At 53.6% G+C, this 27,944-nt stretch overlaps 2 protein-coding genes and 1 pseudogene across 6 annotated transcripts in view; all 3 read right to left on the bottom strand.

Annotated features, from left to right (window-relative positions):
* The window catches only part of BMP1 (bone morphogenetic protein 1), a 47,479-nt gene extending 27,580 nt beyond the window's left edge, over positions 1-19,899 (bottom strand). For both annotated transcript variants that reach the window (XM_007961873.3, XM_073017984.1), the window contains exons 1-8: positions 19,550-19,899; positions 11,334-11,447; positions 8,731-8,901; positions 8,383-8,500; positions 7,895-8,073; positions 7,076-7,181; positions 5,176-5,300; positions 4,516-4,631 (exon numbers count right to left, since the gene is read on the bottom strand). In XM_007961873.3, coding sequence (XP_007960064.3) covers positions 4,516-4,631; positions 5,176-5,300; positions 7,076-7,181; positions 7,895-8,073; positions 8,383-8,500; positions 8,731-8,901; positions 11,334-11,447; positions 19,550-19,697 — 1,077 coding nt within the window. In that variant the 5' untranslated portion in view covers positions 19,698-19,899. The remainder of the gene's footprint in view (positions 1-4,515; positions 4,632-5,175; positions 5,301-7,075; positions 7,182-7,894; positions 8,074-8,382; positions 8,501-8,730; positions 8,902-11,333; positions 11,448-19,549) is intronic.
* On the bottom strand, positions 12,471-19,371 carry LOC140712182 (uncharacterized; annotated as a pseudogene).
* A 729-nt stretch (positions 19,900-20,628) lies between the features above and the next one.
* Positions 20,629-27,718, bottom strand: SFTPC (surfactant protein C). Of its 4 annotated transcripts, none has more exons than XM_037983688.2 (8): positions 27,428-27,718; positions 25,259-25,624; positions 23,233-23,327; positions 22,363-22,521; positions 21,892-22,014; positions 21,549-21,659; positions 21,037-21,195; positions 20,629-20,842 (listed from the first exon to the last, which is right to left on the bottom strand). In XM_037983688.2, exons 2-7 carry the CDS (start codon positions 25,317-25,319, stop codon positions 21,055-21,057), a joined length of 690 nt encoding a protein of 229 aa, XP_037839616.2. In that variant the 5' UTR covers positions 25,320-25,624; positions 27,428-27,718; the 3' UTR covers positions 20,629-20,842; positions 21,037-21,054. The 4 variants fall into 4 exon arrangements, with proteins under 4 accessions (XP_037839616.2, XP_037839619.2, XP_037839617.2 ...); XM_037983691.2 differs by having other exon boundaries at positions 21,045-21,195; XM_037983689.2 differs by lacking the exon at positions 27,428-27,718 and adding an exon at positions 26,568-26,647.
* Between the last annotated feature and the right edge of the window lie 226 nt (positions 27,719-27,944).

The following is a 27,944-nucleotide window of genomic DNA, read 5'->3' as shown; positions in this document are numbered from 1 at the left end:
ACAGGCAAAATCAATTGTATATGGTAAGATTTACTTATCATTCACATTTCTGGCAATAAGCTGAGAATTGGGAGGCAAATGAAAAACCACTTCTCCACAGCCAAAATAGATGTCAAAGTCCATCCACTAAAGCAGGTGGCATTATTTCAGGTTTACCTTTGAAAGACCATAGACTTTGGAGTCAGAAAGTCCTGGAACGGAATGCCAATTTCACCACTACTACCTGTGTAAACTTGGGGAGATTTATTCAAGCGCTTGAAGCCTCCATTCTCTTGGCTGTACAGTAGGGATAACAGTACCTAGGTCGTAAAAGTGTTACAGGGAATAGCCAGGTCCTGCATGTAAGGTGCCTAATGCTTTCTGTGGTACATAATCGTTAAACAATAGAGAGGCCGTTAGTATTCTACTACACCAGGCTCTGTAGGTCCTTTCAATGTTCATGTCCCCAGGGTGTCACTTGGCTTCCCTTACAACTCTCCAATTTTATTCAGGACTGTGGCTAGTTTTTACTTCGGGTACATCTACAACCACTCGTTGACTAATCTGGAATTTTTATACTTAGCCTTTTTCTCTTTCTGCAGCCCCAGGCAGGCTTCTGAAAAAAAGGACAGGAGTCCTCTGGGAATCGCCGTGGAAGCAGCACCAAGGCAGAGAGAGAGGCTTTGGGGGCAAGGCCATGTGTGTCCACTAGAGAGACTAGTGCCAGCCCAGGCCAGCCAGGAAGACCAGGGAAGGAAGCTGATCCTAGCCCAGATGCCACACCCCTGTTGACTGCATAAAACTCCCGGACAGGAAGGTAAGTAGCGTGCCACCTGACTCCGCTGCTCAGGGCCAGGGACTGTCTTGCGCGTCTGTACATTTCCGGTGGCTGGCCCAGTGCTGGGCACATAGTAGGCACACAGGTTTGCTGAAGAGCACTAAAGTCATTGTCGAAATGCAGCAGGGCTTTAGAACACATATAGTATCGCAATCACCGACTCTTGTGTCATAATCCAATTTTGTGTAATTTTGGAGAAGTTACTAAATTTTTCCAAGCCTGTTTTCTCATATCCAAAACAGGAATAATGTTAGCATCTGGCCCATAATGTTGCTGTGCGATAATGTTGGACATAACACACATAAAGAATTTAACATGGCCAGGTGCGGTGGCTCACGTCTGTAATCCCAGCACTTTGGGAGGCCGAGGTGGGCGAATCACCTGAGGCTGGGAGTTCGAGACCAGCCTGACCAACATGGAGAAACTCTGTCTCTACTAAAAATACAAAATTAGCTGGGTGTGGTGGCACATGCCTGTAATCCCAGCTACTCAGGAGGCTGAGGAGGTTGCGGTGAGCTGAGATCGTGCCATTGCACTACAGCCTGGGCAACAAGAATGAAACTCTGTCTCAAATAATAATAATAATAATTTAGCACATAGTTGCTCAATCATATGTTCAGTCAGTTAGTTATTGCAATTATTATCGGTGGGTGAGATTTCCCAAGGCTGGAGTAATTAATGGGAACCCTCTAGAGGGAAACAAAGGAAGCCAGGGCATAGCTGGTAGAAAACAGCAAAAAAGGAATGCAATTTTTTGTTGTTGTTTTGAGACAAGATCTTGCTCTGTTCCTCTGGCATGAGTGTAGTGGTGTAATCATAACTCACTGCAGCTTTGAACTCCCAGGCTCGAACAATCCTCCTACCTCAGCCTCCCGAGTAGCTGGAACTACCAGCACCCACCAGACACCCAGCTAATTTTTAAAATTTTTTGTAGAGATGGAGTTCCGCTATGTTAGCCAGGCTGGTCTCAAACTCCTAGCCTTAAGTGATCCTCCTGCCTCAGCTTCCCTAAGTGTTGGGATTACAGGCATGGGCCATATACTGGCCAAAATTGCCATTTTTAAGAGAGATTCAGAACAAGGAAGAACGGGTTCACTTTTAAGGGAAGATGGTAGAATGTCAAGCAAGAGCGAAGCCAGAATTACTCAATTCTCAATAAAAATCTGTCCTACGTAAGAATGATCTTCATATTACAACAAATGAAAATAAGCATTGTTTGAAAAGGAAATAGAAGCTCAATAACACAGAAGGAGGAGAGCCCGTGAGCATCTCACTACATTGATTTTGTCTCCAAGCTCATCAATGACATCAGAGGAGACAGTCAAATAATTTGCAGATGTGATCAGCATGTGTAATCTGCAGGACTCAGAGTAAAAGCTTTCCCAGTCTTCAAAGGGGTGTGTGTACTGGAAGGAGAGTAAGGAGCGGATTCTGGGAATTGCAAACCACTGGGCCAAATGTCAATCCCCAGTGAAACAGATGCTCTGTGACCATTTAGAAAAGAAACACTTGATGACTAGGAGCCAGTTTGGGTTCACTGGAAACAAGGCAGGTCGAACACATTTGTCTTCCTTTTTAAAGGGGTTTTATCAACTGGTGGAACAGTAGATTTAATTTGCTAAGGCATTGCATCTTACGTATTCAGCATTTATGAAACACTTCCTGGGCCAAGGATAGAAAGATGACCAAGGTATGGTCTCAGAAGGAGCGCACATCCTGGTCAACTGGTGGTCACCTGTGGCTGGATAGTCATGACTTTAAGTGGCATCATAACGGATGTCATAACTCTTCTCAAAGCCTAGATTAACAGATTAATGTCAATTTGGAGGGAAATCTTGGTTCTTCTTTGGTTTGTGTGCCGTTCTATGTTTTGATCAAAGGCCAGGATGCAGACTTAGAAGACATGCTTATCAAAGGAGCTCATGGCAGAGGTAAGAGGAGGACTACCTGATGGATAGTGACATTCTGATTCAAAATGATCTCGAGATGTCGAACTGAACAATGCAACCAATAATAGAATCGAAACCAGCTCAACGCTGCACTATGACATTAAGAACCGTGCCCCAATCAAGGAAAAGAAAGTCTTGTAGCTCATTCTTGGGAGCAATAAAAATATGAAGGACACAGAAGGTTTGGGGTTGGTGCAGAGGTCCAGACTCTGTGAAAAGACCGTGAATGGCTCTAAGGAGGGATAGGAGTAATCTCCCCACGTTACGAGGACTGACATGGGAAAGAGGGAGTGAATTATCCTAAATTGCTCTTGAGGAAAGTACTGGAGCAAGTAAGGAGTTTAAGGGAGAAGAAGAGATGTTGTAACATTAAGACCTGGCTACAGGCCAGGTGTGGTGGCTCATGCCTGTAATTCCAACATTTTGGAAGCCTGAGCCAGGAGGATCACTTAAGGTCAGGAGTTCGAGACCAGCCTGCACAACATGGCGAAACCCTGTCTCAACCAAAAATAGAAAAAAAATTGGCTGGGCATGGTGGCACACATCTGCAGTCCCAGCGACCTGAGAGGCTGAGGTGGGAGGATCGCTTGAGCCTGGGAGGCAGAGGTTGCAGTGAGCTGAGATCGCGCCACTGCACTCCAGCTTGGGTGACAGAGTAAGATTCCATCCCAAGAAAAAATAAAAAAAGAGCTGGCTAGAGAACAGAATGAATTATTCTGAAAAGTAGTGAGCCTCTCATCACCTTAGGTATGCAAACAGGGATAATCAACCATGCAGTGGGAAACCTGACCGGACAGGCTTGGGGGCCCTCCCCACACTCGGTGTCCACCCTGCTTGCCACCAATTAGTAATGAGTAGGGAAGGCTCCCTGAAGGAGGTCACATCCGAGCTAGACTGTGAAGATGGAGACAGCTCTGACCCGATCCCGTAGGGTGCCCGAAGCCAGCCCCACGTGGCAGTAAGTATGAGAACTGGGCACTTCCCCACAAGGTAAGACAGAAGGTGGAGCTGAGCTTTCTCTATGGATCAGAACTGATATAGCTGGTGACAGGTAGAGGAAGGAGAAATAGAGTGCCAGTGGAGAGCCAGGAACAAAAAATCAGGCCCACAGAGCAAAGACCGGAGGGTCCTGGCCTGAGCAAGAGGAAGGGTGGATGGGAAGGAGAGACCCACCAGGCAGCATCCTGCTGGAGACACTTCTATCATTCCTTAATTGTTTCCAGGACCAGAGCCTGTCAGAATTGGGAAGAGCCCTTCAGGAGCCCCTGGCCCAAGCCCTGATGAGATGGATGAGAGTTGAGGGTCAGGCTGAGCAGCTCATCCAAGGGAACCCAGACCTGAGAAGGGCTCCAATCCCACCTCAGTCCTTGTCAGCTGTGTGACCTTGGGCAAGTTACTTAACCACCCTGTGCCTCAGTTTCCTCATCTGTAAAATAAAGGTGGAGGTAGCCATAAAAGAGGTGATGTAGGAAAAGCACCCAAGAAGAACTAGATAATCAAAATAGACCTACATAGTAAGTGCTATCTGCAAATTAACACTAATTTACAATTATTGGGAGATGCCGGGGAAGGCGGTGAATGCCAGGAGCCCCTTCCCACAGCAGTGCCTCATCAGCGCTGTGGACTCAATGCATTTACGGTAACCAGGTAGGTCGCTGGTACCCATATTGATCCCCACCGTGGGGGAAGTCCCTGAGGTATGGGGACCCGCAGGGGAGGGGAAGGCTCAGAGGCCGAGCCCACACGTACCTTCTCCCCGGGTGTGACGGAGATGCGCCACACGCAGTGCATGTGAGCAGAGTAGCCGTTGGGGTATTCAGGGGAGGAGAAGTTGCCCGTGCTGTCTTGCAGGGTCTCTCCGCAGGCTGTGAGGAAAGGAAATGACAGGGCAGGGCTGCAGGCGCCAAATCCCCCCACCTTCTGGCTCACCCACCCCTGAGCCCTGGCATCCTCTGAGGGAGGGGAGAATGCCCGAGGAGTGGGAGGGTGTCTGCAGCAGTTCTGTCCCTGTAAGATCCACCCCCTCCGCCTCACATACAGCACACACCATCCTACCTCCCAGCCCAGTGCTGCCCTGTTTGTGAAGGCAATATGGGTTCCAGAGTTAAGGTCAAGCTCCCTTGGTGGGGCTCCGTGCCACCACCTCCCTCTCCTAGGATTGCCCTGTTCTTCCCCACTTCTGCCCCTACAGACCCTCAGAAGGTGGCAGCTCAGCTTCTGACCACCACCTGAGCCTACCCCCAGTGGCCTCCTTCACTTGGACACTGCCCCTCCTATGGGGTCCCCTCCCCCGCCACGCCATTCTCTAAAACTTGCAGCCTAAGCCTTCTTGGTGGCACCAGGCACCTGGCCTCTGCCTCCCTCAGGCCCTGCCCTCCACACCTTCACCCATCCCTTCTCTGCCCTGACCTGGGCACTTGTAAAGCTTGCGGGCTTGGGCAATGTCCCCCTTGCTGAGCCGTGTCCTTTGGCCAATGGGAGGTTTCACCCCGTTCACCTCATACTTGGGGACAATGGTATCCAGGAAGATGCCCCTGAAGAAGAGGGAGAGAAGGAAGGGTGAGCGTCTTATGGACAGTGGGCAGGGAGTGAGTGGCATGCCTATCCGTACCCACAAGTCGCGACCCTGCTGGAGCTCAGACATTCCTCAGCAGGGTCAGGGCCGGGTAGAGACGTCTCACCCTGTCATTACACTGCCCACTGACCAGCAGCCACCCTGCTCCGTGGCAGCCACACCACAGGAGTCGGGGGAGCCCCAGGAACACTTTGGGAGGTCAGGGATGCAGGTCCAGGGTGCCCTGAGACCCACTGGTGCCCCCAGTTCAGGCTGGCCACAACTCCCAGCCCCAGAAAAGCTACAGGCCCCTAGCGGGTCATCTTTCCAACCCCACTGGGCCCCTGCTTCTGCAGCCCCTCATGCTGCTCCAGCCCTAACTAAACTTCCCCCAGGACTCCCTAGGCCAGCTACTCACCCTGCTGGCACAGGCTGCATCTGAATGCACCTGGAACAAGGCCAAAGGCAGGTTCCACTGCAGCCAGACCAAGCCCCGGGGACAGCCCCACCAGCTCCCCATCTATCAGTGTCTCCTGTACCCCCCATTCCTCCCTTCTGAAGCCTGGGTGTTTGCACTGGGAGGAGCAGAGTGAAGGGAAGGCAGGCAGCCCTCCACCTCCCCAGGGCCCCTGACTCACACCCAGCTGGGTGGATCACAGCAGGGGGTGCGGTGGGATGCGGTGGGAAATGTAAGGCCGGGTCTGTGGGTGTGGGGGGGCAGAATGACCTCACCACCCCTCCTTGGTCTCTGTTCCTGCAGGTCTGCAGGCCGGAAAAGTGGATCGGGTGGAAGCACTGAGAAGAGGGGGCAGGGCCACTGTCTGGGACACAGACAGAGGATGAGCAAAGCACCAGGCCTGGGAATGGCCAGGCCAGGAAGGAGTGTGAGGAGGAGGGAGGCGCCATTTCCCACACTCTGCTAAGGAGAAGCTTGGGGGAGGGGAGGCTGGGCCACCACCTTTGAGGGTTCTGGTTGTGGCTTCTGGGGACCTGGGCATCGGATAAGGAGGATGTGCTTTGGAGTTGGGCACGAGGGCTAGTCCAGGGCAGGGGCCTGGCTTCATGCAAACTGGCCAATTACAAAAAAAAAAAAAAAAAAAAAAAAGCAGACTAATTAAAAAGGAATGGCTGGGCATGGTGGCTCATGCCTGTAATCTCAGCATTTTGGGAAGCCGAGGTGGGAGGATTGCTTGAGCCCAGGAGTTTGAGACCAGCCTGGACAATATAGTGAGACCCCATCTCTAAAAAAAAGTCATGGTGGCATGCACCTGTCATCCTAGCTACTTAGGAGGCTGAGACAGGACAATTGCTTGAGCCTAGGAGTTTGAGGCTGCAGTGAGCTGTGACTGTGCCACTGTACTCCAGCCTAGGTGACAGAGCAAGACCCTGTCTCAAACAAAAACAAAAACAAAAACAAAAACAAACAAATGACCCACAAATAAAAGCTCAGCACCCTTTGGGCTGATAGTTTGGGGCTACCGCACACTGCTTGGCTTGCACAGTGGTTGGGTTCAGCCTCCTCCACCAGGTGCCCTGGGTGCACACAGTGGTAAGGCCCTGCCACAGCCCCACCCATGGAAGAGGACAGGAGGGCAGGCAGCATCCGTGAACCCTCTGCTTGGAGGCCACAGTCCCCCGGAGGACCACTCTTTTCCTGGGTCACTGCCCCAGAAGTGGGAGGCAGAAGGAGAATGGCCTACAGAGGGCAGGGTGGGGCTGCCCCAGCAGTGGCCCAGCCCTGACCCCATCTCCTACCTGGAGAACGTGTTCCGAGCATAATGCATGATGCTGTCAAAGTCATAGGTCTCCCCCAGGGACTCCACCTCCTGAGGCTCCATCTTCAGGAAGTTATACTCCTGCCCTGAGAAGATCAGGAAAAGGGTGTGTGGGGAGGGAGGGAGTGGGTCTGCCTGGGATGCAACGCTCCCTTTCCAGGGCAGGAATGGGGTCCTTCCTGTATCTGAGAGGCCCCCCCTACCTGAGGGTCTGGGGAGCAGCCAAGGGGAGCCTGGGGAGTGGGGAGGGTCTCAGGAAGAGTCCTATCCAGCAGAGGGCCTGGTGAATGGAGGACTCAAGGGAACATGAAAAGAAAGCACCCATTTCTAGAGCCGAAGCTGAGAAGGAAGCAGTGAAGAGTGGAGAACGCCTGGGAGAGAGGGAGGAGGTGGGAAGGGAGGGACAGAGATATCGAGAAAATGAGAGAAAAGCCCTCAGAGGGCAGACCAGGCAGAGGACAGAAAGTGGGCAGAGGTGGGGAGAAAGGCCTGAGCAGTCCCCAGGGCGGGCCCACTACGCCCATGCCCCACCCTAGAGGCTGCCCGGGCTACCGCTGTCCAGGACCAGGACCTGGCCCAGCCCCGCAGAGGAGCTCCGCAACGGATGCAGGTCCTTGATCTGCCATGGAGGAGGAAATGCCTCAAAGGCAAGGGCCGGCTCAACCCAGGCTAAGGGTAGCGCTGAGGGCCCAGGCGATGACGGCTGGCAGGAGCGGCTCCCACTGCCCCCAGGGTCCCTAGAGGTGGGGGTTGGGGCAGGAGCCGCCCACCAAGGCCGCACCGAGGGGCAGGTACCTACCTGGCTGGATGTTCTCACGAACGATGGAAACGTGGCGGTCCCGGTCTGGCCGAGTGTGTTCGTGCCAGAAGCCGACGACGTGGCCCAGCTCGTGGACCACGATGCCGAACTTGTCACAGTTCTTGCCGATGGAGATGGCCTGGGGGCCCCCGCCGCGGCGACCCACGTAGGAGCAGCACCTGGAGGGCGGGGCCAGCTCAGGGGGGCGGTCCCGAGCTGGGGGAGTGCATCCACTCAGGGGCGGGGCCAGGCTGCCGGGGGGTGGGGGGGGAGGGGAGCGGAGGGGAGGAGGGGCCTGAGCGCCGAGTGCCCAGGCTGTGTGCTGGAGGTCACAGCCACACAAGGGGCAGTTCCTGGGGAGATGCCCCATAGCAGGAGGGGACGAAGGGACCCAGGGCTGTGCCCAGCTGGGGGCAGTGGCAGTGCCCAGGGGAGAACCTGGGTTGGGGCAACGGCGGAAGGTGTAGTTCCTAGGGCTTCCTGCTCACCCGCAAGGTCGATAGGTGAACACAATATAGCTGTCCTCGTCCGTGCGCTCCAGAAAGGTGACACAGGTATGCTTCTCCCAGTGCCTCATGGCCTGCCGGAAGACTGCCCTCTGGCTACCTGCCAGGAGGAAGGAAGACAGATTGCCATGGTGTCCAGGCGGTCCCATCCCCTACCCACCCCCTACCCACCATAGAAGAGTCACAGCCATTCTGAGAGCAGACTGCCCAGAAAGGAAAGTGTGGGCACTCGGGCTGCAGATGGCACCCACGCCTCCGTGCCTGGCAGGGCTGCCCCAAGTCCAGGCCCAAAAGCTGGCTGCACCCTGGGCCCCACAATAGCATGCTCACCAGTGAAGTTTCCCCCAATGACAAAGGGGATGACCCCATCGGGCCACACACGCTCTGGTCGGGAGGTTGCTGCCCGACGGCTCCGGGATCTGCCTCTCCATCTCCCACAGGCTCCCCTCTGAGGCTGCCCGTTGGTGCTCTGGCAGCTGGGGGTAGAAGTGTTTCCTGGAACTGAAAGAGGAAGGCATGGTGGCTAGTGAGTGGAGAGGAAGACGAGGAAAACAAAAGCATAGTCAAACCTCATTTTTCATGGATTCTACGCTTGCAAATTTGCCTACTGGCTAAAATTTATTCGCAGCCCCCAAAATCAATACTTTCAGGGCTTTCATGGTCATTTGCGGACATTTGCAGAGCAGTGAAAAATTTCAGTCACCCAACATGCATGTTCCTAGCTGAGGTCGAACAATTCAATGCTCTGCCTTCTGCTTTCGGCTCCCATCGTGTAAACAAGGGTCCTTTTTGAGGTCTAGTTAAAGTGCCCTGTTTTTTGCGTTTTTGTGCGCTTTGTTGAGGGTTTTGCTGTTTAAAACAGCCCCTGAGCATAATGCTGAAGGGCTCTCTGGGGTTCCCAAGGGCAAGAAGGCTGTGATGTGCCTTACAGAGAACATATATGTGCTAGGTAAGCTTCTTTGAGGCATGAGTTAGAGTGCTATTGGTGGTGAGTTCGATGTTAATGAATTAGCTCCATATTAAGCAAGGTGTCTTTATAAAGAAACACTCATAAAACAAGGTGATGCATTGATCAGTTGACAAAAATGTTGTGACCAGAGGCTTGAAGGAACCTGACCCTGTGTTTTCCCTAGGAGCAATGGGTCAGTATTTGCTAATGTTTTCAGTGACTGTACAGAGTAACTATAAAGTTATTCTGTAACTTCCACAAACAGTGAGAATTGACAATAATCATAAAAGAAAACAAAGGTGCACTCATTTTCTAGGAATTGTGGGGATCTGAGATTAGGAAAATATCCCTTCTCATTGAATAAACCTTGACGTTTGTGGAACATTCAGAACTCTATGCTTTCTTTTGGTTTCCCAAATTCATGTTTGCATTTGACATAGGAGCTCTAAGGCATGTGGACAAGTGTCATATTGTATTTGGCACATGAGGAAACTAAAGCCAAAGCTTTGCCCAAAGTCACCTGGTAGTTTAGCAGGGGACCCCTCCATGCAGCTTTCCCTTGTGCCATACCTACTAGTCCCCACTAAGGTCACATGAGCCTTACTTGTTAGCAGGCCACCAGGTCACCATCCAATGCCACCTACCCTTATTCCATAAGGTACCACATCAGGATCTTCTCTCAAGCTGGACAGGAAAACTTCAGGCACACCACAGTGTTCCAAGAGCAGGCCCTCAATAAGAATCCCTGCCCTTTGGCATGGTGGCTCATGCCTGTAATCCCAGCACTTTGGGAGGCCAGGGAGGATGGATCACTTGAGGCCAGGAGTTCGAGACCAGCTTGGCCAACACCGTGAAATCCCGTGTCTACTAAAAATATAAAAAATTGGCCAGGCGTGGTGTTGCATGCCTGTGGTCCCAGTTACTTGGGAGGCTGAGGCACGAGAATTACTTGAACTCAGGAGGCAGAGGTTGCAGTGAGCCAAAATGGTGCCACTGCATTCTAGCCTAGGTAACAGAGTGAGACCCTGTCTCAAAAAAAAAAAAAAAAAAAAAAAAGAAAGAGAACAAAAGAAAAAAAAATCCCTGCCCCTGCCCTTTGGGAAGGGGAGGGCTATTTGTGTGCTCTCAGGACCATGTCTCAAACATCAGCATTGGCAGTGAGGAGCTTTCACCCTTCTACAGAGCAGTGAGGGGCTGGAGAGAACAGACACAGTCCAGCCCCTCATCCCTCCCATTCCCGCATCCATGCACAAGTACCACATGAATTTTTAGGAGTTTGGACCACAATCAAGGATAAGAAGAAAGCATCCCTGGCCTTAAAGAGCTTTGAGTCCAGCTAGGGAGACATAGAAGCAAATCCTTTCAATATGGTGTGATAAGTGACAGGGTAACAGTGTAAGCACAGACAAGGGAGAAAACAGGGAAAATGGAAGGATAGTCATGTTTGGGGGGCAACTGGGAAAGATGAATAGGAGAAGCTCCTGAGATGGGCCTCAGAGGATGCACAGAAACTTGCAAAGTGGGAACAGGAGAGCCCAGGAGGGACTGCAGTGTTGGGTAGAGTGTCAAGATCTGGAGTGAGAAAGCTTGGGTTCCTGTCCCAGCTCTGCCACTCACTAGCTGTGTGATCCTGGGCAGGTCACTTTACCTCTGTGAGTCTTAGTTTCTGGACCTGTCAAACAGGAGTTGTCCTGACACCGCCTTTAAAGGTGGTTGGGGACAGTCAGGCTAGACAATACTTTTGAAAGTGGTTTGTAAACTGTAAGCAGAAAGAATGTCAGTTCTTAGTTGCTGGGGATGTCTGTATTTACTACTCCTCTGGGGAAGGGATGAAGATATCCCAAGGGAAGATAGGCCCATGTGCTGAGGTCAAGCTCATGGCCTCTGTCCTGGGAGGGCCTGGCTGGGAACAGGGAGAGTCCTTGTTTCCCTAGGACTGGAATTCATTTCTAGGACACAGAGGGCCCTTTGGCACCCGACTTACCTGCACCTTTGATGGAGGACTTACGAGTGGAGTGCTGTCTAAGATCCGAAGCCTGCTGTACCTGGAAGGCCCTCAGGTCCTCTTCGTCCAGGGCAATGTCCCCAAGAAAGGCAGCTAAAGAGAAAAGAAGAAGCCAGGGCTGAGTTAATCCCCCTTCCCAGCCCTGGGTGCGACGTGCTTCTAGCCCCACCCCTGTGGGCACCAGCCCCCAACCTCCACAGCAACTGTGATCCTCAAATGCCATCTGAACAAGAAGGAGAAGGGCAGTTAGGGATCAGTTTACAGAATTTCTTGGGAAGTTCATGCTTACTTTTCAGTTAAAATCCCAATAAAGCTGATGCTCGGTCCCTACAAGGCTGTTAGCTCATCATTCTTTGGGGAGTGTGGGGCAGATAGGGTCTCACCGCTGTGCCCACCTAATTTTTTAAAATTAGCAGGATCTTGCTATGTTGCCCAGGCTGGTCTCAAAATCCTGGCTTCAAGTGATGCTCCAGCCTCCTCAGCCTCTCCAGTGGCTGGGAATACAGGTGTGAGCCACAGAGCCAACATTCTTCAGCAAATACTTAGTTAACATACTACTGTGGTCGAGACAATACCCTAGTCATTAGCAAGACAGAAGAGGTCCCTGCTCCTGTGGAGCTAACCTTCCATAATATGCAAGTAAATAAATACTGACCTAGGGTCTTCTAGATAGCAATGGGAGCTATGAAGAAAATAAAACAGGGTGTGCTGAGCATGTGGTGTTCACTCAGCAAATGCTGTTTCAGTTTAACCAAGGTTGGGGGGTCTATGAAATAAAATAAGCCAGGTGCAGTGGCTCACACCTGTAATCCCAACACTTTGGGGCGGGTCGAGGTGGGCGGATCATTTAAACTCAGGAGTTCAGGATCAGCCTGGGCAACATGGTGAAACCCTGTGTCTATAAAAAATACAAAAATTAGCCAGGCATGGTGATGTGATGCATGCCTGTAGTTCCAGCTACTCACTCTGGAGGCTAAGGCAGGTGGATCAATTGAGCCTGGGAGGTCAAGGCTGCAGTGAGCTGAGATGATGCCACTGCAATCCAGCCTGGGCAACAGAGTGAGACCCTGTCTCAAAAAAAAAAAAAAAAAAAAAAAGGAAATAAAATTGCACCAATTTTCATTAGAACAGATAAGCATCTTTGGGAAACGAAGATACCTTCCGGGAGCTTCCCAGCTAGGAGAAAAAAGTTTAACAGTTCTCAAGTAATTCCTATTCCAAGTCTTAGGCTGCTCAAGCAGAAAGGCCAGAGGGGAAGAGAGCCTCCCTAAAGGGCCATTCCAATTCCAGTATGTGGAGCTGAGGAGGGATGTTTCCAGAGACCCGGCTGAACTGTCTGTCTCCCTTTTGAGAAGTCTGTAGAAAAGGAAGCAGACGCCATAGAACTGGCCGCTTTGGAAGGCGCTCATATGGGAGCTGCATGCTGAGCTGAGCTGGGCTGGGGGAGGCGGGAGGCTGGGCTAGAGGTGGGACCCACAGCGGCTTCCCTGCAGCTCCACCCACCGCAACATCTGCTTCTCATCCAGGCAGAGCGCTATACAGTCCTGGCGGTCGCATTACACAAATTGTTTTAACCTTGAGGACTTCTACACAGGTTTTTCCTCCCCAGTTGGCCTCACTGATGAACACACACACACACTGACTTCATCACATACAGAATCAGACACCCAAGGTTAGTGTTCCTACGGACACATGGTGGCATCCACACCCTTGCCATCCAGTGCAGAGCCATCAAAGCCAGAGACACACATCCTTGCACGTGAAAGCAGCGCCCAGCACTGCACTTTCAGGCGGGAGACACTCCAGGATGTTCAAATGAATGAATTGCTACGCTGATATTCTTCTGGCTTGCAAATACATGCCCAGAGACACACCCTCACCTAGACAGGATCAACAGAATGTGGGAGTGACTGTGGCAGTCATCGAGGCCAAACTTCCATTTTATAGATGAGAAAACTGAGGTCCCAAAAGCAACAACTTAACTGAACCTACACTGCTAGTCACTGGAAAACTGGATGTATAACTCAGGCCTCCCCATTTCCAGTCCAGCGACCACTGAACTCTCTAGAACCCCTATTGCAAATACATATACACAAAAATAGATATTCAGACAGACACATCCACAACAAAATACACACACAGTCACAGTTTTTAAAAAACATACATGCACAAGCTTCAACACACACAAACCAGATGCAAGCTCTGAACTCATTAAGCCAATAATAGTCGTGATAATGACACCTTATGTAAATGTCTGTTGAAATTTTTGTGGTGCTTTCCAATTGGGAAAGTACTTTCCCATTAATTAATTTAATCCTGGCCTGCCCACAACATGCCCAGTAAGCCACACTCCACACCATGCTCTTGCGGAGGAGTGCCCCATTAGAAACTCTCAGAGAGAGATAACCTAAGTGGCGAGGCTCCAGCCCCGCTCCCTGACTTTAGACATCAGAACACTTGAGCCTATGAAGGGCAATGACTCACTCAAGGTCACCAGCCAGTAAATAAGTGGCCCCAAATCTCTTCCAACCCATGAGAAAGCTACTTCTTACTTAAATCGCCATCCTTGGCAGGTGGCCTTGGCTCAACAACTGATGGGACAGCAACAGAAGATGCTTCCCAGGTGACATGCAAGAGTGGCCTTAGCAAGGACATGAGATGGGAGGTACACTCCAAGGAAGAAGCAGCAGGTTCATACTCGCCATTCACATAGATGTGCATGTGCCACATGAATGCCTCCACACTTAGACTTGTGGATATCTTTCTTTCTCTTTCTCTTTTTATTTCTTTTTTCTTTTCTTTTCTTTTTTTTTTTTTTTTGAGATGAAGTCTCACTTTGTTGCCCAGGCTGGAGTGCAGTGGTGCCATCTCAGCTCACTACAACCTCTGCTTCCCGGGTTCAAGCAGTTCTCCTGTCTCAGCCTCGCCCAGTTAACTTTTGTATTTTTTTTTTTTTAAGTAGAAACGGGGTTTCACCTTGTTGGTCAGGCTGGTCTTGAACTCCTGACCACAGGTGATCCTTCTGCTTCGGCCTCCCAAAGTGCTGGGATTACAGGTGTGAGCCACCATGGCCGGACACACGTGTTTTACCTTTCACAGACATTGTACCTGCAGGCTCCCACACCCAAACCCACAGGCATCATCCCATACAGGTGTGTCTGGACATTTAGACTCACCTTTGGACACAGAGCAAAGGGCAAGGTCTTTGGAGTCAGACAGACCTGTCTTGGAATCCCAGGTTGGCTACTATTAGCTGACAAGCCATGTAAACTCTTCTAAGGCTCAATGTTCTCCTAGATAACAGAATCTGTCTCCTAGGATTACTACATGAAACAAGACATATACACGAACCCCTTAGCATAGAGCATGCAGCACGGTAAGCACCGCCCGCTACTTTAATATTATCCCAACACAACCCGTAAGCTCAAAGTCAGCTCTAGACCTCCTCGGGGAATGCTGTCTCACCCACACTCTCTGCCCCCACCCCTCCTTGAGTGAAACCCCAGTGCAGAGGCCACAGAACTGTGCTGGCCTGCGGGTCCAGGGCCAGTGTAGAACCAGGGCAGAGCAAATGTAAGGCAGGGCAGGGCATGGCCCTGGCTGCTGAGCTCCAGGGGTGAGGATGTCATGGCTGAAGAATGCGTGGGAACCGAGTGGGGGTGGGGAGAGAGGAGATGGACAGGAGAGCCTTAGGGGCAGGAGCTGGGCCTTGGGGCACTGTGCTTTTGGGCTCCCCTCTGGAGAAGCAAGGGAATCTGGATGCTAAGGAGTCTAGGAGGTCTCTCCTTACTCAGAGGAAGCCCTGGGGTCACGGTCAGGGTAGTAGTTATTTTCGACACAAGATAAAAATTTTTTGTGTTGTTTTCCGGCTGTAAACCTGCCAGGAGCACCGTGGCTGAGCCCATCTGTGTGCCTGGGCCTGGGAAGAATCTCACTCTTCCAGGTCAACCTCTGGACTCCACTGTCTCCTCGCCCAGGGCAATAGCAAGGCATCCCCTCCTTGGGAAGTGGGGAGAGGAAGCTGGCTGGTGTAATGAGCCCCAAGGCTATATGTGCAAGACTGACGCATGTCCCGTGGTACAAATGCAAGCTTCTAGCTGGGGGATGACACGTACAAACCCCTGCAAACATGTGGATGGACTTCATCACATGTGAACACTTCTGCAGAGGTGCACGTTTGCACCCATGCCTGCATGTACTCAGGAAGACCCATGCCCACACCGGTGAACATGCTTGCCCACAAGGCAGCGACATACCCACGCATGTGCACAAACACACACTCAACCGCTTCCCCATGCAGGATCTTGTGTTTTTACACACACAAATAACTGCAGGCATGCACGGTGTTTCATGGGCCACACTCCCCAAAGGACAAGGGTGCACTTAGAAATAGACAGAGATGCACTTGTGTGCGACAAAGAGAGCGAGGGACGGGAGACAGAGATTAGCTGACTCCCTTGGATCTCCTTAGGAGGTTCTTAGTGGCCTGAGGAGTGGTGCTTCTACTCCCCCCACCCCAAAATCTTCTCCCCAAATCTCTAGAGAAACTAGATTTTTTTATTTTTTATTTTGACAGAGTCTTGCTTTGTCACCCAGGCGAGAGTACAGTGGCGCAATCACAGCTCACTGCAGTCTCCAGCTCCTGGACTCAGCCTTGAACTCTCAAGCTCAAACTCCTCCCACTTAAGCCTCCCAAGTAGCTGGGACTACGGGCGCATGACACCACCCCCAGCTAAGTTTTTAAGTTTTTTGTAGAGATGGGCGTCTTGCTGTGTTGCCCAGGCTAGTCTTAAACTCCTGGCTTCAAGTGATCCTCCTGCTTTGGCCTCCCAAAGGCATAAGCCACTGCGCCCAGCCTATAATTCTTAAGAATCCCTTCTTCCTGGGAAATCCCTGGGCCCTGCCCCACCCCATCTAGGGCCCAGGGACAGTATAAGTTTTTCCTCCCCGCTTGGGGCACTGAAATAAGAAGGTGACTCAGGGGCAGGGGCCTGGGTGGGTGGGGTGACTCAGCTGTCTAGAGGGGGAGTGTGGTCTGGTGACAGGAGAGATTACTTCTAGACCTCAGAGGGTATACCCTAATCCTCTGTGGCTCTCTGATGTCCAAACCTGGGCCAGGCGGCCCCCTGGGTGGGGATGGGGATATGGGCTGGTGAGAGCTGCCACCTCCCACTCCTGCAGACTCTGGGCTACCAGATGAGGTTGAGGTGGCAGCAGGGGCCTCACTGGCCCATTTTAACACTGGCACAGGGTTACTACCGAGCCCTGTGTGCGACGTGCTTCTAGCCCCACCCCTGTGGGGTCAGGCCAATGGGCTTCTCTGATTATGGAATCAACTGTGTCCCAATTCCTGCCTCCAAGGTCTGTCCAGGGGGTTGTTGGCTAGTCACCTGGGGTAGCCAAACAGTGCTGGGAATCTTGCAGAAGGACCCCCTTCATGGTTTGGCTGATTTCCTGACATACAGGAAACCAGGGCTGCCTCAAAATCTTCCTGGGCAAGGGCTAGTGAGGGCTTGGTGGCACCAGCTCTGAGCACACAAACAGACCAGCTTGGCTTCCTGCCCAATGTCCTGTTCTCACCCAGAAGGTCCAGGAACCTCTCCAGGGTATCAAGGATCTTAATTTTGCCCTTAGTACAACGGCAACCATAACTTGACCAGTAATGGCCCAACGAAGGGGCCTGGCTACCCTCAGAGCAACCCAAGGGGTCACAGGTAAGCTGTGGGAGTCAAAGGGGTTTTCACTTCCAGCCCTTGAAAGGAAGCAGGGACAGGCATGCCTGCCATCATCACCTCCAGCAACTGGAGGTCAGGGCTGCAGAGGGTACAGGAAGCAAAGCCAGGCAGGAGAAAGCAACGTGGAGAACAGAGCTGAGGGGCCCGTGGCTGGAAGACAGTGGCACAGGGGTGTGGGTGTGAGTGCCTAGGAATGGCCATGTGAGTGTCTTCCAGAGGTGGGCAGCAGATCTCAAGCATCAGTCATACCCCAGAGGGAGGCCTGATCTGACCCAAGGCCTGGCCTTGTCAGGCCCCAGGGCCCTCTCAGCCGCCCCCAGGCCTGGCCCAGCGCCCCACCAGCCTCACTTCACCCGGTTGGAGTGCTTTCTCCAGAGCCCTTACTTGAAGCTCCAACTCAGCCAGCCCCACCCTAGCATGAAACCTGAGACTGGGGGGAGAGCCCTCAGCCTCTTGCTGCTCTGAAAATCACTCCCATTTCCAACAAGAAGGGAAAGACATCAGAATGGCTTCCCACCCATTCTTTAAGGCCTGGCCCCAATTGCACCTCCTCCACGAAGACCCCCCAGACCTTCCCAGCCTGCTGTGATCACTTTTCTCTGCCACCACCAGGCTGCAGAGGGGTAGGAGACTCCCTGAGCCTTTAGCGTCCTACTCTCCAATGTGGCACTCAGTGTGGCTTGGTTTGTGCCGTTGGTTATATCTGTAGGTGTCTTGGGTCCCTACTGGACTGTAAGCTCCTTGAGGGCAGGGTCCTAGCTTGTACATCTCAGTACCTCCCACAACATCCATTCCAAGCCCTAACACATATTAGGTATTGATGGATTGATGGATAAGAAGCACAAGGAGACAGCAGCAATCCCACACTCCTCAAAAAAAATGAAGTGAGAGTCTGAGGCACAGAAAACAGGGAGGAGGCAGCCCACATTTATTTAGCTCTGACTCTGTGTTAAGCACTATTAAGTGTTTTATGTATGTTCTCATATTTAACCCTTACCACCAACTCTATGGGAAGATGTATAATCAGTCCCATTTTACAGGTGTGAAAGCGGCAGTCCAGACATGATCATTACCATTCTGAGGTAGTACAGCTATAATGAGTGGCGGGGTCAAGATTGAAAGCTAGATGTGCCTGCCTTCAAAGTCCATGGGCAGTCCACTCTGCCCTGTGCCCACTCCCAGCACCCAGCAAGAAAGATGACAGCGAATGTCCTGGTTTACCCGCAGCCCAGCAGGCGTGGAGGGGGAAGGGCTGAGGGATTTGCCCTGATCTTCTCTAATGGATGGTCTCTTATTCCTGCCTGTGGGCCATCCTCCCAAGAGAGTCCCTGAACAGGGTCTCCAGAGCCAGGACTAGAGCAACCTGCCCCTCCGCCCCTTGTGCCCCACACAGGCAGTCCAGTTCTAGGAACTATGCCACTTCCCCTAGCTCTGGCTATTTGGAGATGAGCTGAAGTCAGAGAGGCAGGAAGTGGAGGAAAAGTTCTGTTATCTTGTCCCTGTGTGTCCCCAAACAGCCTGCCCAGGGGCATCCAATCGGGCAAATGGCCCGAGTACCTGGCCATCTGGTCACTCCAGGGGCAGGACCCCTCTGGACCCAGCAGGAGTGAAGGGGTTACATAGGATCTTCAGAGACAAAGAACACACACACACAGGCAAACACACACTCCGGGGTCCTGACCTCGGCTAATTAGCCTCTGGTGTCTGGGGGGTGACAGAACTGATATACAATATCTGGGTTCTCTTTGTATTTTCCCTTTTTCCACCCCAACTTGGCCTTGGCAGGGGTCTCCGGGCACATAGGGACAAAAGTAAGTCCCCCTTCTGAGCTGGCTTCTCTGACTTTGACAGCTGTCTCCTAAGTCCCAGAAAGCTGCAGCTACTGGCTAAACCACGGGATACCCAGAGAGCACGATCTCAGGGAATCCCTGGCAAAACTTTCTTCTTCCACTTGGGCTGGGTGGTGGCCTGGGGGACCTGCTCCTTGGAGACTCAGGCCTCCCAGCTCCAAGCCAGACAGATGTGCAGCCCCAGGGCAGCCCAGACAGGCTGGAAAACACTCAGCTCCTGGAGCAGGAGAGATGGGGGAGAAGGGGAAAGAACGCGCGCGCACACACACACACACACACACACACGCACAGGAGTTTGGCCAGAAAAGTTTCCTACAGAAGGAAAAGCCGCCTTGCCCGCCGGTTTTCCCGGGACCCAAGGAGACTTCCCCTGGAATCCTCTGGGAAGATGAGAGGCAGCGGCAGCAACTTCCACCAACAGCAGCAAAACTTCAGTCCGAAAAGTCCCCCAAACCCCCCTCCCTCTCCCCCTCGTTCTTTTGTTCCCCACTGCATTGCCAACCAGGCAGCTCCCGGCTTCCCACACTGGACTGTCCTCCCCCAACCCCAAACCCGAACCCGCCCGCGCCTCCCCGCCTGGCCCGCCGCCGGGGGGCCGGGGGGCGCTCACCCGCCTTGCAGGGGTCTTTGTAGTTGAGGGGCTCCGAGTCGTCCTCCTCCGCCAGGTCATAGGTGTAGTCGGCCAAGTCCAGCGGCCGGCCGGGACGCGGGAGCAGCAGCAGCCCGAGCAGCAGCGGCAGGCGGGCCACGCCGGGCATGCTGGCGGGGCGGCGGCGAGGGAAGCGGGGCACTGGAGGCCAGGGGAGGGCGTCCCCTCGCCCGCTCGCTCGCTTGATCGCGACCTCGACCGCTCCCGCCCTCGCTCCCCGACCTCTTCCCCTTCCCTCCGCTCGCCTCCCTCCTTCCTGTCTCCCGCCCCCCGCTCGGCCCGCCGCTCCACGCTCGTCCTCGGGCTCCAGCCGTCTCCCTCTCCCTTCCCTTCTTTTTCTCTCTTTCTTTCTCTCCCTCCCTCCCTCCCTCCGGCTCCCCCCCCCCCCTTTTTAGGGAAATGAGCTCGCTGGAGGGCGGGTTTTCGCCCGAGCTCGGCCCCCCTCGGGGCCGGGACAGTGCTCGGCCGGGCCGGGCCGCGCGCCAGCCGGGGCGGGGAAGGCGCAGAACCGCGCGCCCTGGGAGGGGGCTCGGGCCGCCCGGGCCGCGGGCCGCGGGCCGCGGGGCCGGGGCGGGAGCTCGGGCCCCCGGGGTGCCGGGAGGGCTGTCGCTCCCGAGGTGCCCTCTAGCGGCGGCCTCCCCCGCGGGCGCCGGGCCGAGCCCCCTCCCCGCCGCGGGACACGCTGTCAGGTCCTCCCGCCGCCCCTGCCCCGCGCCCCCGCCTCGGGTCGGTCTCTCCGCCGGCGTCTCCCTCGCTCGCCTTCTCCGACCCTCTCTCTCTCGCGTCTCGCTCTCTGCACTCTCTGTCTCTCTTGCTGTCTCGGTGTCTCTCCCTCCTCCGGAGACGCCGCTGGAGGGCGCCGAAAGCCCGTGGATGGCTCCCCGCGAGCCCCTCTCCCCCGCCGGCGTGGACCCAGTCCCCCAGCGCACTGGGACAGAGGGAGAATGGCAAACCCCACTCTGCTCTCCCAAGGCACTTCCCTTCCCGGCCGGCCCCTGCCGGGGCAGGACTGTGCCCTACAGAAAGATAGAAGAAGACCCTTTGCGTTTCAATCAGGCTGCTTTATTCTGTTGTGGCAGGAGTTCCCAGGCCCCTGGGCACCACCTCTGCCCGCTCCCATCCTCTCCCCAAACTCCCATTTCTCCAGGGCCTGTCCCTGCGTTGTGGGCAGAAGCAGCTTCTTGCCCGTCTGCAAAAGCTGCAAAAGACCCTTTGCCCAGGGCGTTTCCTGTCCCCCTGGGGCTTCCACTGACCCTGTGAAGCAAAGGCATGTTGAAGATGGACAGAGAGGATCGGGGGAGTGGGAAGTACCGGTCTGCGAGCCTCCCCTCCCCTGAGCTCCCTGGATGACCCTGCTTCAGTGGATGCCCCAGCGCCTGGTCAGCGCGAGTGCTCCTCCACAGCCCGGGCAGGTGGCCCAAGCGCTCCCAGCGACCCTGGGATCACACCTGCTCACTTGAGGAGTCCTAGATGTAGTAGAGCGGCACCTCGCCACACAGGGTGCTCACGGCCATGCCCAGGAAGGCCGGGTCCCCTCTGGAGGGTGCTGAGCCTGCATCTCGCCCCTCCACCTGGTCCAGCTTAGAGGAAGGCACTGCGGGCTTGGCCTGCGGAGAGCATTCCATTTGGAATCTAGGAAATGAGTTTGTATCCCGTGTGCAGCCCTTATTGTGGGACTTCAGGTATATCAGGCAATCTCTCTGAGCCTCAGTTTCCTCACCAGTAAAGAGGGGCTGTGCTAGAGTCAGAAGCCACCAGGTAGTGAGTGGACTGAGCTGAGCCCAGCAGCTTGGCAGTGGGGTGGGAAGGGAAGGAGTCGTGCAGGGGAATAGGGAGAGGGGCAGTCAGCTGGCAGCCAACAAGGAACGGTGCTTTACAGGTGACAAATAGCCACCATTCAGATGCTCCTCCCAGCAGCCCTGGGAGGGAGACAGCCCACTCCTTTCACCCACACACACACCTGGAAGTTCTGGACTTTTCTAGTGAGAGCCTCAAGACCGGGGATGCTCTCTGGAGCTGTCTTCATGATGTAGCACCAGGTGCCAGGGGCTGGCTTGTAGGCGATCAGGAGCTAGGCACAGAATGCTGGAGATGATTTGGGGGTCCCTGCTGTGCTCTCTCCCTGACCCAGGTCCTTAGCCACCTCCCTCTAGGTTGGGCATGGGAGTTATACTAGAATCTGGGGTTCAGGCCAAAAGGGCTGGAGGAGGGGGAGAGATGGATGTGGATGAAGTGGCCCAGCTGGGTGGCTCTAGCAGAGCCTTGTCATTGGTCCCAGGGTCAGGAGGTCTGGGCATACCCACCCGCTGGTAGTCATACACCACGAGGCCAGTGGAGCCGATGGAGAAGGTGGCAGTGGTACCCAGGTACCCACTCAGGGCCAGGTGTTGCTGGGCTTCCGGAGCCCCGATGCTCATCTCCAGAACCTGGGGAAAGGGCATGGAGCTGCCTGGTTTTCCCCTTTGCTACTCAGCCTGTGGTACCCATCCCCATCCTCAGGCCTCTGTACTCAAATGCGCTTCCCTCTTTCCCGAGAGCTCAGAGAGGCTGAGTGGAACCAGGTGCTGGAGGGAGCCGGCTGTCCTGCTGTGGGGCAGGGGCCCTGTGGAAAAGCCTGGGCTGGATTGCCACCTGGTTTGTGCCTCTTTCCTTCTAGCTGTGCCCCTTACCTCCTCCCCTCCACTCCCCTTGGACAGTTTCCTATCGCCCATCCCACCTAGCCCCTCTGCCTGGCATGTCCTATGCCCACTGCCGCCCCATCCCACACCTCTCACCATCTCCGTGTGTTTCTGGCTCATGTGGAGACCCATGAGCAGGGCTCCCACAATCACCACAACGACAAGGACCACCACCACCACCACGATGAGAAGGCGTTTCAGGTGCACCGGGCAGCAGGGGATGCCAAATCGGCCCCGGGGAGCTGCGGAGTAGTCCTGACACGGTGGGGCAGGCAGGGAGACAGGCATGAGGTCATGAGGCTGCCCCTCTTCTCCCTGCACAAGCTGGACACCCTCCCACGGCCACCTAGGGCTGGACGGTCAATGCGATGGACGGACAGGGAGGGGTTGAGGAGATCAGAGAAGGCTTCTTGGAGGAGGTGGCCTGGATTCTAACAAACCCATAGACACATAGAAGCTTAGAAGCAGGGTCTAGTTTTGAGGGACCCAAGAGAGCCTGCTTCACCTGTCTCTTCCTGCTGTGTCCCCCAGGCCTCTGGCATCTCAGTCATGGTCAGCCCCTCCCTGTTCCCCAAGTGATCACCTCCATGTGGTGACACAAAATCTCCCTCCTTCCTGGAATGCCTTCCACCTTCTCCAACAGGTGAGCTCCTCCTTATTCTGGCTCCAGCTCATGTGTCATTTACTCTGTGAAGTGTCCCCTGACTTCTGAAGTTTTCCATGGCTTCTGACTCGGAGCTGTCTACGGATGGCCCTTTCAATCGACCCCAGTCATGGCTCTCGGCCCACGAACAACTCCACAAGGGTCCCAGGCTTAGTGGTCTTGGTGTCCCCCTTCCTGACTTACCACAATCCTAGGTTAGTTGAGTGAATGGATCTGGATAAGGAAACAGGCCAGGGAGGATAGAGGAGGCAGGGCCCATCACACACACGCGCACACACACACACACACGCAACCACACTCACCGGCGGGCTCTCCATCAGGACCTCTTTGCTGCCCACATCCATCTTGCTGCAAGTGCTATGCTGTCCTCTCCTGCTCTCCCAGGTGTGACCAGGGTCTTATATGTGTCCATAGGGAGAGAGGACAGAGATAAAGGATCAAGCCCCCTGTGTGCCAGCCAAGCCCTTGGCTTTGAAGCTTGTTTGTTCCTGGCCCTCCAGAACTGAAGCCCAGATAAGCCAGCTGTGAGAGCCCCCAAGTGCCCTTGGCCCTGGCACATGAGTCCTCTTGGCCCCAGCAAGAGCAAAGCTGGGCGAGCTGAGCAAACTTGCCCTTGGGCCATCTGCACCTCTCACCGTGGGTGTCTTCCTGGTGTGGCCGCCTTCCTTGCTGGCACCTGCCCCTGCTGCCCTGTGGCTTTCCTGATTCTTCTGCCAGCCTGAACCTCTCAGGCAGCCAAGGGTCTGACCATCACGTTTCGCAGCAGAATTTCTCGATGCATAGGGATGCACTTCAGGAAGGGGGTTCTGAAGGCAGCACCTGTAGACTCAGAGAGGACTCTGCCTAAAGCAGGAGGTGATTTGACATCACTTTTGGGGGTTTCATAAATCTACATTTCCCTGCAAGGACCAATTCCAACTTCAAGCACTCTTTCCCTTACCTCGTCTCCTCCCACACATCTAGTACCAGCCTCAAACTTGCCCCCAGTGATTATTTTCCTGATTCTGGAAACTGACCCCACTGGTGGCAAGCTCTTACTGATGTGCAGTGCTTCCTTCTTTGCTCTGGGCTTGTCTGTCAATTGCAGGCTTTGCTGATGGCAGATTCCAGGTCTGACACTGCTTTCTTCTGTCCGGACAGCCCTGCACAGGGCTGGCTCTGGTCACTGGTGGGCTCCCAGTCTCCCCATCCTCAAATCAGCCCACTCACCCTGTGGTCTACACTCTACCCCTCTAGACTCCCCCTTCTACATCCTCTGATCCTAAATTTGCCCTGAGAATGATACTCACCCAAATATGATCAACTTTCAGGACTGTCTTCTTCTCTTTTCTCTCTTTCCTAGTGCCTTCCCTAAAGCCATCTCCATGTATTTACGAGGTCAAATCTGCCAATGACTTTGGGCTGGTTCACCCTTTCTCTCAGGTTCCCTTTCACTCCTTGGGCCAGGTGGTCTCTAAAGTCCCTTCACCTCTAAACTCAGGTGGCTGTGGCAGCGTCCAGGCCTGGGCTTGCTCCCTTAACCGCCTATCTTTTTTTTTTTTTTTTTTTTTTTTTTTTTTTTTTTTGATAAAGACAGCCCCTTTATCTCCCAGGCTAGCATGCAGTAGCGAGATCACTGCTCACTGCAGCCTTGACCTCCTGGACTCCGATGATTCTCACACCTCAGCCTCCCGAGTAGCTGGGACTACCAGAGCATGCCATCATGCCCAGCTAATTTTTGCATGTTTTATAGAGATGGGTTTTTACCATGTTGCCCAGGGTGGTCTTGAACTCCTGGGCTCAAGTGATCTCGGCCTCCTAAAGTGCTAGGATTACAGGTGTGAGCCACCATGCCCAACCAGCCTCCTGTCCTTTAACATGCCACCCCAGTTCCTGCCCCCTGCCCCAGCCCCCTCCCACCAGGGCCCTGCCCTTTGGTCATGAGCTGGCAGGTTCCCCTGTCCCCCCCTCCACCTGGAGGGCCTTCGGCCCCAAGGTTGCATAACAACATGGCGTCTGAACTGAGAGCCCCTGAGAAGCTGAGAAGCGCAGGAAGGAAGAAAGGGAAGGAAGTGTTTGCTCCCACCACCCTCCTCACCCCGGAGCTGCCCCTTTCAATATTTGCCTAAGACTCCAGCAGCTCGAGAGCATCCTAGGACAGTGAAAGGAGGGGAGGGGTGCCGGGAGGAGGGGGAGCCCAGAGAAGCATCCTCTCAGCTCGGCCTCAGCTGTGTGCAGGTGCCAGATGTAGGAGACAGCTCGCCTGCAGTGCCCACCCCTGCCCTCCCCCAGGGCCCCCACTCCTGCCCCCATTATCCTGGCAACATTGCGATTGATCGGCTGACTCACGCGTACTGGGCCTGAGCCAGGTGGGCAGCCAGCCAGCGGGAGAGCCAAGCACTGCAGGCATCTCGGGGTCCCTGTGGGCATCTCAGGAGGCCGTGTTGTCCTCACGTGGGACTTGTTCTTAGCAGGCACTGTGGGTGGGGCTTGCCACCATCACTGGGTGCTAGGAGAGGGGTCTCTTTCTTTGAAAAAGCCTCTGCTCTTTTGGTCCTTGGTCTCCCTTGCCTGTTGCCCTTAGGCTGTAGCTGTCATAAGCTCTGTGGCTGCTGTTGCTGCTGCTTCTCCTTAAAACTCATTTTTGCTTGAGGGCTGAGGGAGGGTGCCCGCCTCCTGGAGCACTCACACTAACCAGGTGAAGGTCCTGAGTTCCTTGGAGAAGGAAACACAGAAGGATCTTTAGCTGGGTGTGCAACCTTCCCCCTCCCCCATACCAGCCCTATCTGCAGCCTTCTCACTTTTTTGCCTTTTCTCCTTATGGGAGAAATGCTTAAGCCATTTCTCCCTCTGTGAAAGCCAACCTCCAATCCCTCTCCACTTCTCCGGTGTTATTTATTTATTTATTTATTTATTTATTTATTTATGTAGAGACAGTGTCTCACTCTGTTACCCAGGCTGGAGTGCAGTGGTGCAATGACAGCTTCATAGCTCACTGCAGCCTTGATCTCCTGGCCTCAAGTGATCCTCCTACCTTGGCCTTCCAAAGTGCTGAGATGACAAGTGTGAACCCTGCATCTGACCTTCTATCTCTCTGAATGCCACCCACCCAAATAGGCCAAGTGCCATTGGCACCTGCTCTGTGACCTCACTCCAGTTCATGGTGCCCTTTGAAATCCTCAGCCTCTCTGTGGCACCTTCACCTGCCATTCAGCACACATGAATGTTCTTGTCAGCTACATGGGTGATTTTTGTTGCTCTGTCTTCCAGCCCAACTGCAGGCCCTGGGAAGGAAAGGAGCACTCTTCCCATAGGCTTCTTTGAACCTGCCACTGGGCAGGAGGCATGCAAACAGCCAACACTTAATGATAGTCAATGATGAGACCAATACCAACAGTGGTCAACAGTCCATGCCTTCTGTATGTGGAGGTCTCAGTGCTTCCACTGGCCAGCTCTGGGACCCAGCGTGAGTCATTCTGCTTTGCTAGGCATTAGTATGTTCATCTGTGAGATGGGTCAGGTACTAGCTGTCCACCTCACTATGCTATTATAAGGACCGAATGGCATCATGGGTGTGACATCCAGTCATCATCATTAGCATCATCTACTTCATCCTCTAGGGGACCTCCCACTAGCTAAGAATACAGCCCAGACTCGCCCTCATTGTCTGTTTCTGGGTTGACCCCCTCTGAGAGCCCTGGGCGATGGACAGCCCCACAGTGGCCACCCCTTCTGTGTGGGCCTCCCCGTTTCCTCCTCCAGCCTCTCAGCTGCAGGGGTGGGGACAAGATTCACTTTGCTCTTTGTGTACTGGGCAGAGCCGTGCCAGGGACGGGTGGGGACAGTTGCCCAGCTGCCCCAGCCCCCTCCCTACCCCCACTGCTTCCCTGCCCCCAAGTTGGCATGGGGAGGGCAGCTAAATGTGTGGCAGCAAGTAGACATCAAAGGGCAGGGGCATCCCTGGCTGGGAGAACACGACTTAAGCTCAGACCAGAGAATCCCCTGCTGGCAGAGTCTGGGGACAGCTGGGGAAGCGTCTTAAAGCCAGTGGTCTCAGTCCCTGGACTGGTGTGGAAAGAGCACAAGACTAGAAGCCCAGGCAGCTTCTTGCCAGGCTCCCCTTGCCCCGTGCCTATGAGCTCTTAGGACAGTCATCCTCCGCCACGGGGGAGCTAACATGGTATAGAGCAGTAGTCTTCAAGCTTTTTGGTTTCAGGACCCCTTAACACTCTCAAAAAGTACTGAAGACCCCAAGAGCTTTTGTTTATGGGGGATATGTCTGTTGACATTTATTGAGAAATTACATTTTTATTTACATATGAATTTAAAATATCAGTAATAAACCCATTATATGTTATTATATAAATCACATTTTTAATGGAAAAACTATTTTACAAAGCAAAAATAAAATTAGAAAGTGTCACTCCTTTACAGTTTTAGAAATCTTTTAAATTTGGAACTTCATAGAAGTGAAAAGGGCAAATCATGTCTTAACAATATTAGGAAAATTGTTTTTACCTCAGAGGCAGAGGAGGCCCAGGGCTACACTTGGAAGAACCCTGCATGGAAGGACAACCGTGAACGTTGAAGTTGGGCACAGTGGGCGGAAATCCCTGCTGATACATTTTTCTTCTGGTGCGACAGGCCTCACTTTTCTTGTCTGTAAAAGGGAATTACTATCACCTGCCTCAAACTATTGAGAGGATTAAGTAGGGAAAGTACAGAACACTTGAGATAGCAAACTTAGCTAGCCTCTTTTTGGGGGGCCTCAGTTTCCTCATTTGTTAGACAAAGGGCTGGACTGAAAAATATCTAAAGCGCTTCCCAGCTTCAACAGGCTGTGGTTGAGCAGTGAGAAATGTTCCAGAATTCCACACAGTCCCACTCCAGCTCCAGAGGCTGTGTTTCCCTTTTCAGCTCATGCTGACACAAAGGTACATTCTGTTCAGTGGCGCGTGGAAAAACATGTGAATTCAGTTAGAAGCGCACTTCAGACTCCTCCAGGACGCCCTTGTGCTTCTAATCTTGCATGCTA

The sequence above is a fragment of the Chlorocebus sabaeus genome, chromosome 8, assembly GCF_047675955.1.
Source record: "Chlorocebus sabaeus isolate Y175 chromosome 8, mChlSab1.0.hap1, whole genome shotgun sequence".
Lineage (NCBI taxonomy): Eukaryota > Metazoa > Chordata > Mammalia > Primates > Cercopithecidae > Chlorocebus > Chlorocebus sabaeus.
Note: the sequence above shows the minus strand (reverse complement) of the source record. Positions and strands in the feature narration are given on the sequence as shown.